General features: G+C 41.0%; 1 protein-coding gene and 1 pseudogene across 1 annotated transcript; one reads left to right on the top strand and one right to left on the bottom strand.

Moving 5' to 3' along the window:
• Positions 1–15: 15 nt before the first annotated feature.
• Positions 16–819, bottom strand: LOC118564789 (annotated as a pseudogene).
• Positions 820–5,440: 4,621 nt separating this feature from the next.
• Positions 5,441–7,417, top strand: LOC118564711 (E3 ubiquitin-protein ligase NEURL3-like). Its single transcript, XM_036143546.1, has 4 exons — positions 5,441–5,515; positions 6,362–6,868; positions 6,987–7,139; positions 7,228–7,417. The coding sequence occupies exons 1-4, from the start codon at positions 5,491–5,493 to the stop codon at positions 7,386–7,388; spliced, it is 846 nt and encodes a 281-aa protein (XP_035999439.1). The 5' UTR covers positions 5,441–5,490; the 3' UTR covers positions 7,389–7,417.
• Positions 7,418–10,710: the final 3,293 nt, after the last annotated feature.

Genomic DNA, 10,710 nt, shown 5'->3' with positions numbered 1-10,710 from the left:
TCATGCTGCGACCCTTCATCGGGCATTCTGCAGCGCTTTTGGAGAAGCCCCCAGCGAGGGGTTGTAGTCTCGGTTGTAGTACATGGACGTACCGGTAACGGAGGGCCCGAACCCCCCCATGGGGGAGTATCCGGACAGCGGTGGTGGTGCCGTGGAGCCGACCCCCACCATGGATCGGCTCAGGATGTCGCTGATGCCGTGGGGCGTCCCCGGCTGCAGCTGGGTGTTCAGGCCCGGGTGAGTTTGTAGAAAGAGTTGGGGACGGAGTACTGGCACACGGGCGCCTTTAGGTCTGCGGGGAACTGGTTCAGGCTGTTGTTGAAGAGGAAAGACCCCTGGATGTTCGGATCCATGGGAAGTTCTCAAAATCTTTTTTTCCCCAAGCGTCAGGAACACATCCAATAAAATCCAAGCTGGAAAAGGCCTCTGGCGGCCGCAAGGAAAGCTTTGACGGCCGCAAGCGGGGTCTAGATTATGGAACACACCTAGGTTCTTAAAGAATTAGTCCACACATGGCAATCTTATCTTGAAGTGTTTCAAAGTTGCTTGAAAATGCACCATGCAGCACCCAGCACCCAGCTTCTTTTCCACAAATCTGCACGGGATAGCTCCATGTCGGAAGTCTTGGTTGAGCCCTTTGGATAAAGACCTTAGTTATGTCCTACAGATGCATGCCTCCTGCAGGCTCTCTCCTCAGAAATCATAAATACGCAGAATGTGAAAATGGAGTGGCATCTTGATAAAGATGCTCCCCATTAGAATGCAGCCCGGGATTGGCCTGGGTCTCACAGCTTTAATGCGCTTCTATTGGCTCCGCGGTGAGGGCCGAGCCTTGTATGGACCGAGGCAGATTAATATTTTTTTGAACAGATGGAGTGGGAACAAGTAGAATTTTTTGATGGCCTGCCATGTCCTGACCAAGTTGTGTTTCTGCTAGATCAAGCACAGGAGGGGGAGAGAAGGAGAAAGCGTCCCCTCCTGGATAGATCGAATACGTAATCATATATTTTTACAGCGATTTCATGATGTGTACAGCTTTATCCAGAAATTTGTGTAGGCTCATTATGGACATGAATATTATAATCATTATGGGCTTTTAATGAAGCATTAGAACTTCATTTTTTTTCAAGGGCAACGGTGATGCAACAAACAACTTCAGTGAGATTTAAAAACGAGAATTGGGTGAACTAGTTTGAATTTAATATGAAATCTAATGTTCTCTAATTCCCACTGGGTTAAAATGATGTGGACAGATTCAAACATGTACGTTCATTCCCAGTAAGATTCAGTTTAATCTCTATAAGCAAGCTGCAGAAGCACCACTCCCACTCCTTGTAGCTATGAACAAGCTCCAGACAGAGTTCTGGACATTTAGCCCCTCACCTTTCAGAAATGGTAGAGCTCATTTTATTGGTCGGTTTTCTCGGCAGACCCGACTTTTAGGTTTGGTGCCTACATTTTGAGGCGGGGCTGAGGTTTGGGCCCATTGCAGGTGCTGGATGTTAGCCTGCTTTATAAAGATCCATGTGTGGGCTCTATCAAACTCAGTCAGACATGGAGGGGTACATTTTGGAGCAGGAATCTGTTCTTTGCGTGACGCATTCTTCAGTCCGTGCTAATGTAAAAACTGGCTTCACTGGGGCGTTGACGCTGGTGCTGCAGTTGTTCCCTGAGCATCCTAACCCATTTCCTTTCATTCTGAGGGCAACAGTTTGGGTCAGACTGTCCTGAGGACCCTAACACAGGCAGGGAGAAGGTAAAATTATTTAAAAAATGTGTTTAATAAACGAAAGAAGTCCCAAACTGACAATACAAAGTCCGTCGATTGGAGAAAATCTCCACTAAATCTAAACTTGTTCATCCAGTTTTATTTTTTGGACGTCATTAGTTAGTCATTGGTCATAAGTTATTTCTAAAATAATGATGCCACCTCTAAAATGTTTTAGAATGCATCCTTAAAGGGGACATACGCTTTTAAATATTTCCTTTTCAAATTGAAATCATTCAGTTGTGGTCTATATAAAGGGAAACTGCAATTCTTTGGTCTGAAATCATTGTTTTCCCCCTTTGAAACTCCCTTTTTCCCTCTGTTCTGAGGTGCGTCTAAGAGCAACTTGATTTGGTAGCGTCTCTTTAAATCTAAAGGAGGTACGTCACCCCCCTCCAGGTCGCTGAGTGTTCCACTTCACTCCATTCAGCCAATTTTGTAGTATGCTGGGGGAGAGTGTAATGAACAACCGATGACTTGTCCGCTTTGGCATCTTTAAGGTTGGACTACAAAATCGCTCCGACAAATAAAAATGGCTTATTCACGAGACTGGTAAGCTGGAAGTCCATTACCATGTTTAGCAGCTCCACTGCAAATACGGTGAGGTAATTGTCCAAAAAAACCTGATAGAAAACAGAGAAAACTAAATGGCTTGAAACATATAAAGAATATGAAGATATCTATGAAGCTCCTGGACAGACTACAATCACATTTTCACCACAACTAGAGACTCCAAGTACACAACAAAATGTATTTAAGGGCCAAAAAAGTGGATTTTGCATGATATGTCCCCTTTAAAACTGACCAGATCGTTGTGGGTCTCTTTTCTTTACTTTTGCTTGCAGACATTCTTGTAGTGTTTTAAAGTGATTTTATTTTGTGTCCAGTACCTGACAGTTTTAAGAAAGCAGTTCACACGTAGATCAAACTGTCACAGAGATTTGTTCGTTGGTGACGTGCTGGAAACGCGTTAACTGCATATATTGAAGCAGGTTAATTCTTAGTAAAACATGGGAGCCCATACAGGCCCTAGAGCGGTTGCACAAAACGAACTGAAGATCTTAAACCATAAATGTGAACCAGTTACAACCTACATAGGGCGCCAAACAGGTTTTGCCTATAGAAGTTGTATTAAGTCAACCCAAATGGGTTTTTCACAAGAAAAAAATGCAACCTGCAGCCTGAGTATAGCTCACTTTGGGCCTGTACAGACATGTTAGACGTGAAAACGTGATTCAAGGGAAGTAAAAGAGAATTTTCTCTGAGAGAGTGATAAAACCTGACAATCCATATTTAGAAAGTTGTGAATGTAACAGAGAAACTGCTTTGAAGAAAGCAAGAACTTGAGAGTTTTAAAAATTAACAAACTTTTAAATCAGCTTGTGTCAAAAAGAGAAGTACATAGCTCAAGTACATAGAAGATTTAAAGAAAATCATGCGTTTGCAAATGTTCTTATTTGAACATAAGAACACACAGAATTAATTGCTTGTCTTTCTATCTGCATTGAAAATGTCAAATGATAAATAATGTTGGGGGAGAACTGCAGAATAACATCCGTTTCATTTACTATCAAAAGTTTAGAGTCCAGTTCTGCGAAATGGCAAATAAAAGCTGGGTTTCATTGAAGTCAACAACTTCAGGCAACTGTAGATAAATCCCCGTCACATTACATAGTTTGTCTCTGTCGAAATATGCCATCGATTTATTGTCCCTGCACAAAGTCCAAAAGTAGCTTTCAGTTTCACATTGAGTCAGGCCTCAGAGATTTTCTGTCAACATTGACAGTGACAACGCCGCGTGACATTTATTACAGGAAATCATGTGACTTAGATAAACATGGTGGTGGTTTTCGCTGCTCCCAGAACCGCCTGCAGTAAAAGTGTTGAGATGATTTGTGGTCGAATAAAAAAGTTGTAAAACTCGTGAAGACAATCTACGTTTCCTCGTAAGATCAACCCCCTACAACAAGCGCACATGGGAAGACTTTTTCACCTGTTATACAAGTTCAGACACCGCAGAGCTGCTATGCATCATGGTGGCTGCAGAGTTAGTCCTGCAGCACGATTGGAATAATGGAAATAAAGCTCCATACTGTAGCAGATGGCACATACATTTACATGGAGGGTAAATTTCCAAGAGTCTATGATCTCATATAATTTGCTCGGTAAGTCCCCTGACCAGGACTGAGCCAGTCACAGCTGTTTCTGCGCATGCTCTCTGGGTTAACGGCTCTGAGTCAGCTGCACACAAAGAAAAGAATGAATGTGCCTCAGTTATTACACAGCTTTGCATGGAGTCTATTTCAGTTTTTTTTATGTACAGTGTTACTGGGATTTTCCACCATGTGACTCTCTGAAACATGCTTCTATTGTGCTGGATTCTATTCTGTTCTATTCTATTGAATGATACTATACTATAAACAGTGCTAGGAACAAATTTGCCCCCTTACAGATTTCTTTCAGTTTTTGCCTTCTTTTTTTGTTTAAACCTTAATGTTTTAGATCATTAGATGATCTGATGGAAACATTTATATCAAAGTTCAAAACGTTTTCAATATAGTTACAATTTAAATATATTTGAAAACTGGCTTTAGTTTCATCCAGGCCTTATTATGTTCATACCTATAAAAAAATATTTTATAGGTATTTGTAAGTATGACAGAAAGTCCCCAAATATAAAAATATTTGGGGACTTTATGAAACTAGAGGAAATGGGAAGTCTTATGATTTTGTTAGCAAAGTCAAAGTTCATTATTTCAGCTGAAAGGGGAACTTTGAGATGTATCTGTAAGTTGGTTTAATATTATATTAAGAATAAGTTGAAGGCAAATAGGAAACAATATGTTGACGCTAACCTGCTTTATTTGTCACTGCAAAAAATGTGAAATGTGCCAAGAAATGTGTCCCCCGCATTTAATCCATCCCTTAGGGAGCAGAGGGCTGCCACTCTGCATCACCACAGTCTGGGGCTGAGGGTCTTGCTCAGGGGCGCACAGTGGCAGTCTGTGGGATTTGAACTGGAGAGTTTTCACCCTCCCGGGAGGAAGTCACCATGCTCTGACCACTGATCCACCACTCGCCCAATAGTGGCAAATTCATAAATTACAAACTTTATTAAAAGATTCTGACAGAAATCTCACTGCATAAACAGATCTAAAAATAAGTAAAATTTTCTTAAAATTTGTGTTTTTGTCCTAGATTTGAGCAGGTTAATAAGATTATATGCCAAAGGAATGAGTATTTTGACCCCTAAAATAAGATAATTAGATATACTGCACTTGAAATAAGTTGATGGAGATGAATTGTTCCTATTTTAAGTGCAAAAATCTTATTCCATTGGCAGATCATATTATTTACCTGTTCAAATCAAGGAAAAATACACTCATCTTAAGAACACTTTATTCATTTTTAGTTCCGTTTTTGCAGTGCTCAAGAGTCAAACTCGAAACCTAAGCAGTGTACGCATCAGGACGATAAGGAAAAGAAAAGTTGGCACGGATTGATCTGAAGTGTTGGTAAAATTCCAGCTTGGTTCATCCCTCCCTCTGTCCCGCCTCCTTTTGGTTTTCCTGTGAGTCACTGGATGTTTGTGTTTGCCAAATCCCACGTGCGCTATGCCTTAAAGCCAGCCGACACACTCCCACTTGCCTTATAACCAAATCACAAGACGGACAAGAGAGAACTCCTGTATGAGCGTAAGGAAGATCACTGACTTCTGATAAATGACAAGAGAGAGGATTACATTAGGTAAGACTGCTATAACCTTTTTTCATGGAAGATTTGGGATGATGAATTAAAAATATCTTATTCAGATTTGAAAAAAAAATAAAACACCTCGTGGGCTATCAATTTTGAAAAGTTTTAAAATTCAAAAGTTGAAGCTAAAATTACAAATAAGACAAAATGTTTTTTTTTTTTTTATTTTATTTTATTTTATCAACAAACCAAAAAAAAAATAGATTTAGTATCTTTCTGAAAACTTTAAGCATAACCATTAGAGGCTTAGCATGAATGGCAGGAGGACAAAGCAGAAGGAGCCTAACTGAGCTGAAAAACAGGTGATAAAATGATACTTAGCTTCAAACGATGATGTCAGTCTGGAGCAATAAACCATGAAGGGCAGCGGAATACCAGAAGCCAGGTGTTTGATAGGAAACCGGTAATCTTAGATCTTGCGGCAGCAGAGTGCATAATAAAAGGTGAGTCAAACAGAGGCAGTCGGAACTGACCTATTTGTATTTCAAAGCGTTAACAATCGCCGTGTGTCAAAGATGTCCCAACAAGCAGCATGGACGGGCTCTAAACGCTGACACAGTTCAGCTTCTTAAAGAAAATAAATGTGCTTCCATCCTGTTTCCTCTGTTTATAATGAGATAAGGAAATGGTGATAAACAGGAACTCTGGAGGTCAAGATATTGTCAGGAAGTTCCAAGAATGCCGTCAGAGAGACAGAGAGAGAGACAGACAGAGACAGAGACAGAGACAGAGAGAGAGCATGACTGCTAGTTTGTTATGTTTACAGATTTATCTGCAGTTATACTTGTTAAACTGGAAAAAAAAATACCCTAATGATGGTGTTTACTTCCCCTGCAGCTCCAAAGATGCAGCACAGCTGTGGCCGCCGTTGCCTCGGCCCCCTGACCTTCCATCCCCAAGCTGTGGGAGACATGATCCGTCTGAGCGAGGGTCTGCGATGTGCGGAGAGAACTGAAGAAACCTTCAGAGGAGGCGTCGTGTTCAGCAACCGCCCTGTGAGCATCAACGAGCGGGTCCGGGTGCTGGTGCAGAAGAAGGTGGCACACTGGAAAGGGGCGCTGCGTGTAGGCTTCACCAACGTGCCGCCATCAGCCAGGACTTTACCTCTGCCCTGCATGGCCATTCCTAACCTCACCAACACCCAGGGGCACTGGGCCTGTCCTGTGCCCGAGTCCTGCTGTCAGGAAGGTTCGGTGCTGGAGTTCTGGGTCTCTCCTCGTGGCTGCTTGTGGGTGAAATTTCACAACGACAGGAAGCGTAAGCTACTGATCGAAGTGGACCTCAGCCTGCCTCTCTGGGCCATGATTGATGTATACGGGCAGACGTGCTCCATCTTCCTCCTAGGTAACTTTAACACACCTACTTTAAGTTTAACTCAGCCTGTTTTTCTTGCTTTCCGTTGACCAAGCCTGTAACGTACTCTAAAAATACCAACAGTTCTCCGAATGATTCCCTCCTGTAGGTTCTGAGAAAAAGGGAACGCTTTTCAACAAAGCGTCCTGTCCTGCACCTGAACCTCCCATCAGCCGTCCCTGCAGTATCAACCCCGATTATACCGAACTCAGTGAAAACTCTGACGACAGTCTCTCCGACCTGAGCATGGAGTTCCCCGCAGGTATGTCTCCTGCCAACGTCATCTGATTTGTTTCTTAATAAAGTGGATTTAGTCCAACGTCTTATAATTTGCCCTTCTCTGGTCACAGGTGACGGCTGCGTGGTGTGCATGGTACGAGAGGCTGAATACACACTGCCCTGTGGCCACAGATGTCTCTGCGTTCGCTGCACCAACAGGGTCCTGGTGCAGTTCGGTACCTGCCCGCTGTGTAGAGAGGAGATAAACAGTAACATACAGGGTTTCCTTTAGGATATTTTTTTTAAACTGTGGTGGTGGGTTTGGGGGGGGGGGGGGGGGGTAGATTAAGTCCTCATCTATTTTGCATATTTGTTCATACATTTGTGACCCAGGCTGTAGGAAAGAGAAGCTGATTTTGCTGTGGCGGTGCGCCACAATCAATTACATGTAGCGGAAACCCTGATTTATTAGGAGGCGACTCTCCTCGGCCGGCTGGTCCGTAAAGCTGAGGCCAGAAGCCTCTGATGCAGACTGAGAGACTGTGACACTGCCGACAGCTCTGACTGAATGTATCCTGGTGGAAAAGGCAAAAATCAGGGAGAGTTTTGAAAGCTAATATTTCCCTGGGTGAATTAAAACCAGGAAGCTTTTTTTTGTGCAATAATTAAACATGAAGATGAGGCAAGAGTAAGGGTTCTAAGATGCTTATGTGACTATCCTTTGTTGTTTTTTTGTTTTTTTACATTGTGTATAAAAAAGAAAATGCAGTTGTTGTTGCATTTTTTTGTTATTTGTAAGTGTTACTTGCACTCATTTGCATTATTTATATGATAAAAATGTTATTTGCTTTGAAACTCATGTTCAGGCAAAACATGTATGTGGTAAATTATATTAATTGTATTATTGTGGCAAACTGTGGCCACGAAAATAAAGCACATTGCAGTTCACAAATTTGTACTTTGGTGTTCTAATTTCAACTAAATATCTGACAAAAATATCAGTATATGTATTTGATTCCCAATAAATTAATTCCTTTAAATCAATAATAATAATGATACTAATAAAAACCTGCATCAATATCAAGTTGATGCACTTTGATACAGGAGAGGTAACTCTGGACAGAAAAAACGGCCGGCATACGACGACTGATGCAAAACTGAAAGCATTCATCTTAGCAATTAGTTTATGGGCGCAGTGATTATAGGTGTCAACAGATTGCTTTTACTGGGGGAGAAGTAAGATAAAACTATACAGAAGAGATCATAGCGTATAAAAGATAAAAACAGGAGGCAAAGAACAGCAAAGAACAATGACCATACAAAAAAGAGCTAAAGAAGAGTATGCAGGGAAAGCAGAAAAATGTCCATAAAGGTGTTTTTAACAGAGATAAAGTTGGTCTGAAGGACAGGGGCAACGTAGCTGTGTTAATTATGACGATGATGAGACACTGAGCAGCGTAGAGGGTAAAATCCTGAGAGCGTTAAAACAAGAGACCACTATTACTAAAATGTATCATGAAATAATGAACAGAAATTGTGGATAAAACAGGAATAAGTAAGTTTTTAATACAGCAACCTCATTATTCATGGCAGTAAAACAAAATGAATATGTATATTTTTAAAAAATCCACACAAAGCCAAATCAGACAGCTACATTTTAATATCAGGATTACTGTGTAAACATATTGTACACTCCCAGTGTACAATATGTGTTTTTCTTTCCTTTGGTGGAGTCAGGCTTTCCTGTAATAGCGTAATCTTTCCCGGTACAAGGACAAAACCAGCCTTCTAGTGGAGAAGACCCTTAAAGGTTGATTTTAAAACACCAAAGAGTTATATGCACAGTGGTGCTTGTGCAGATGAGATTTCATTATGAAGCCAGTTCGATTTAAGAAAGCGCCAAAAAGGAGCGGAACATTTAGGAAACAAACTAACATTATCCACAAAGTCAGTCAAAATGTGGACTTTATCTCCAACTGTGAAGGTAGATTTACAGAAAGGTCATGTTATGCTGCACTAGCATGGGAGTAATACTTGAGTTCAACAGAAAAGCCGTTTCCCCCTTCTTTCCATTTCCATGTGCATTCTAGTTATTGTTTAGTGTTTGGAGAATATTTATTATTAAGTCATGTAAGAACAGTCATTTTAAAAGAACTGGGTCAAGATTTTTCTTGCATTCACATCTTGGATTAAGCGGCGCCCCTGTCCAACGCTCTTCTGCTCTGTAACTGTTCGGAGTCCTTTGCCGATTTTTGGCCAAAATGAAACCGGCCGGCAGTTTCATTCTGACATGTTTATGGTCTTATTTTTCATTTATTTTGCCAGATACACTATCAAACAGGTGGTATCATGGCTGAAAAGTCAACGATTAACAAGACGGGTTTGAATTAACCGAAAACACAGACGAGGTGTTCAACCTTGAAGCCCAAATGTTGCTGACTTTGCAACAAATGATCTGCATCAGCACCTAGAGCTGTCGGCCAGAACGGGGAGTTTCCCTCATTTAATCCAGAGTTTAATATTTCATGAAAGATTTACTGGCTACTGATTTGCTATATGTGTGCTGAGAAAAAGCTGAATCCACTTTCTGTTTGACACTATAAGCTGTTTTGACAAATTTGGTGTCTATTACACAGGCAGTTGTAAGGAAGCATTCTTGATTTTATCATGTTTGTGTTTCCTTTCAGCGCTGGTTATTTAAATGTTTGTAGTATTTTACCCATCTTCTCATTTTGAATGGATGTTGCACAACAGCAAGCAATGCAGCATAGCTACTTTGCATGAATATTCCCTACAATGACAAGCAAAGTGTTTAATTTATTTTTCTTTTTAAAAAGAGTGTATTTTGAATGTGGACATTTGTTACAAAAACAACAAAAGCATGGTCCATAGCACACACACTGAAGGAAAACAGGGTCCTAAGCAATCTCAGTGCAAAATGAATTGCATAAAAAAAATCTTTCATTACAAATCAGGAACACAAACTAAGCCTCAGCATAACTGATCTCTTTCTATCTTTATCACTGCCAGGAAGGAGGTTTCTCATAGCACCTTCAAACAAAACTAAACTTTCATACTAACTTTCATACTTTCATCTCCGCTTCTGTAACCAACGCCTTTTCTGTTTGTTATGTTTTTTTCTCTGTTAAAGTTAGTCCACTGACTATCGCCATTATTCTTCTTGGTCGTCCATGTTTATTTACTCTGAACTCACGTTCGATCTTGAGAGGATTCGCAAGATTTCCCATCTGACATCTGAACGATCTTAAGCGAAATCTGTTCGTGTGTGGTGTGTTGATCTTGCCGTCTGACTGGATACCACACACTTTACGACCTTACCTGTTTTAGCTAAAATATTTCATCGTTACGTGTGGTGTCTCTCAGGCTGTGAAAATCGGCCGACTATTTTAATATCCTGCCGTGTGAACCAGCCTTAAGACTAAGAAAGTAGAGCACATCACCCAAGTTCTAAAGTCCCTACACTCCTTGTATCTCAGAGAATAGACTTTTAAATACCTCAATAAGTCTAAATTGATACATTACAGACTTGTCATCAGTGTATCAGCCATGTAGACCACTAAGATCTTCTGGCTCAAGTCTACTCTGCGTACCCA

The sequence above is a fragment of the Fundulus heteroclitus genome, chromosome 12, assembly GCF_011125445.2.
Source record: "Fundulus heteroclitus isolate FHET01 chromosome 12, MU-UCD_Fhet_4.1, whole genome shotgun sequence".
Classification (NCBI taxonomy): domain Eukaryota; kingdom Metazoa; phylum Chordata; class Actinopteri; order Cyprinodontiformes; family Fundulidae; genus Fundulus; species Fundulus heteroclitus.
This window is presented reverse-complemented; position numbering and strand designations above follow the sequence as displayed.

Bases quoted from the DNA above. Each gene is read 5' to 3' on its own strand.
- LOC118564711 (XM_036143546.1), top strand. From the start codon at position 5,491: ATGACAAGAGAGAGGATTACATTAG. The intron at 6,869-6,986 runs GTAACTTTAACA...TCCCTCCTGTAG, and splicing joins GTGCTCCATCTTCCTCCTAG to GTTCTGAGAAAAAGGGAACG. The intron at 7,140-7,227 runs GTATGTCTCCTG...CTCTGGTCACAG, and splicing joins GAGCATGGAGTTCCCCGCAG to GTGACGGCTGCGTGGTGTGC.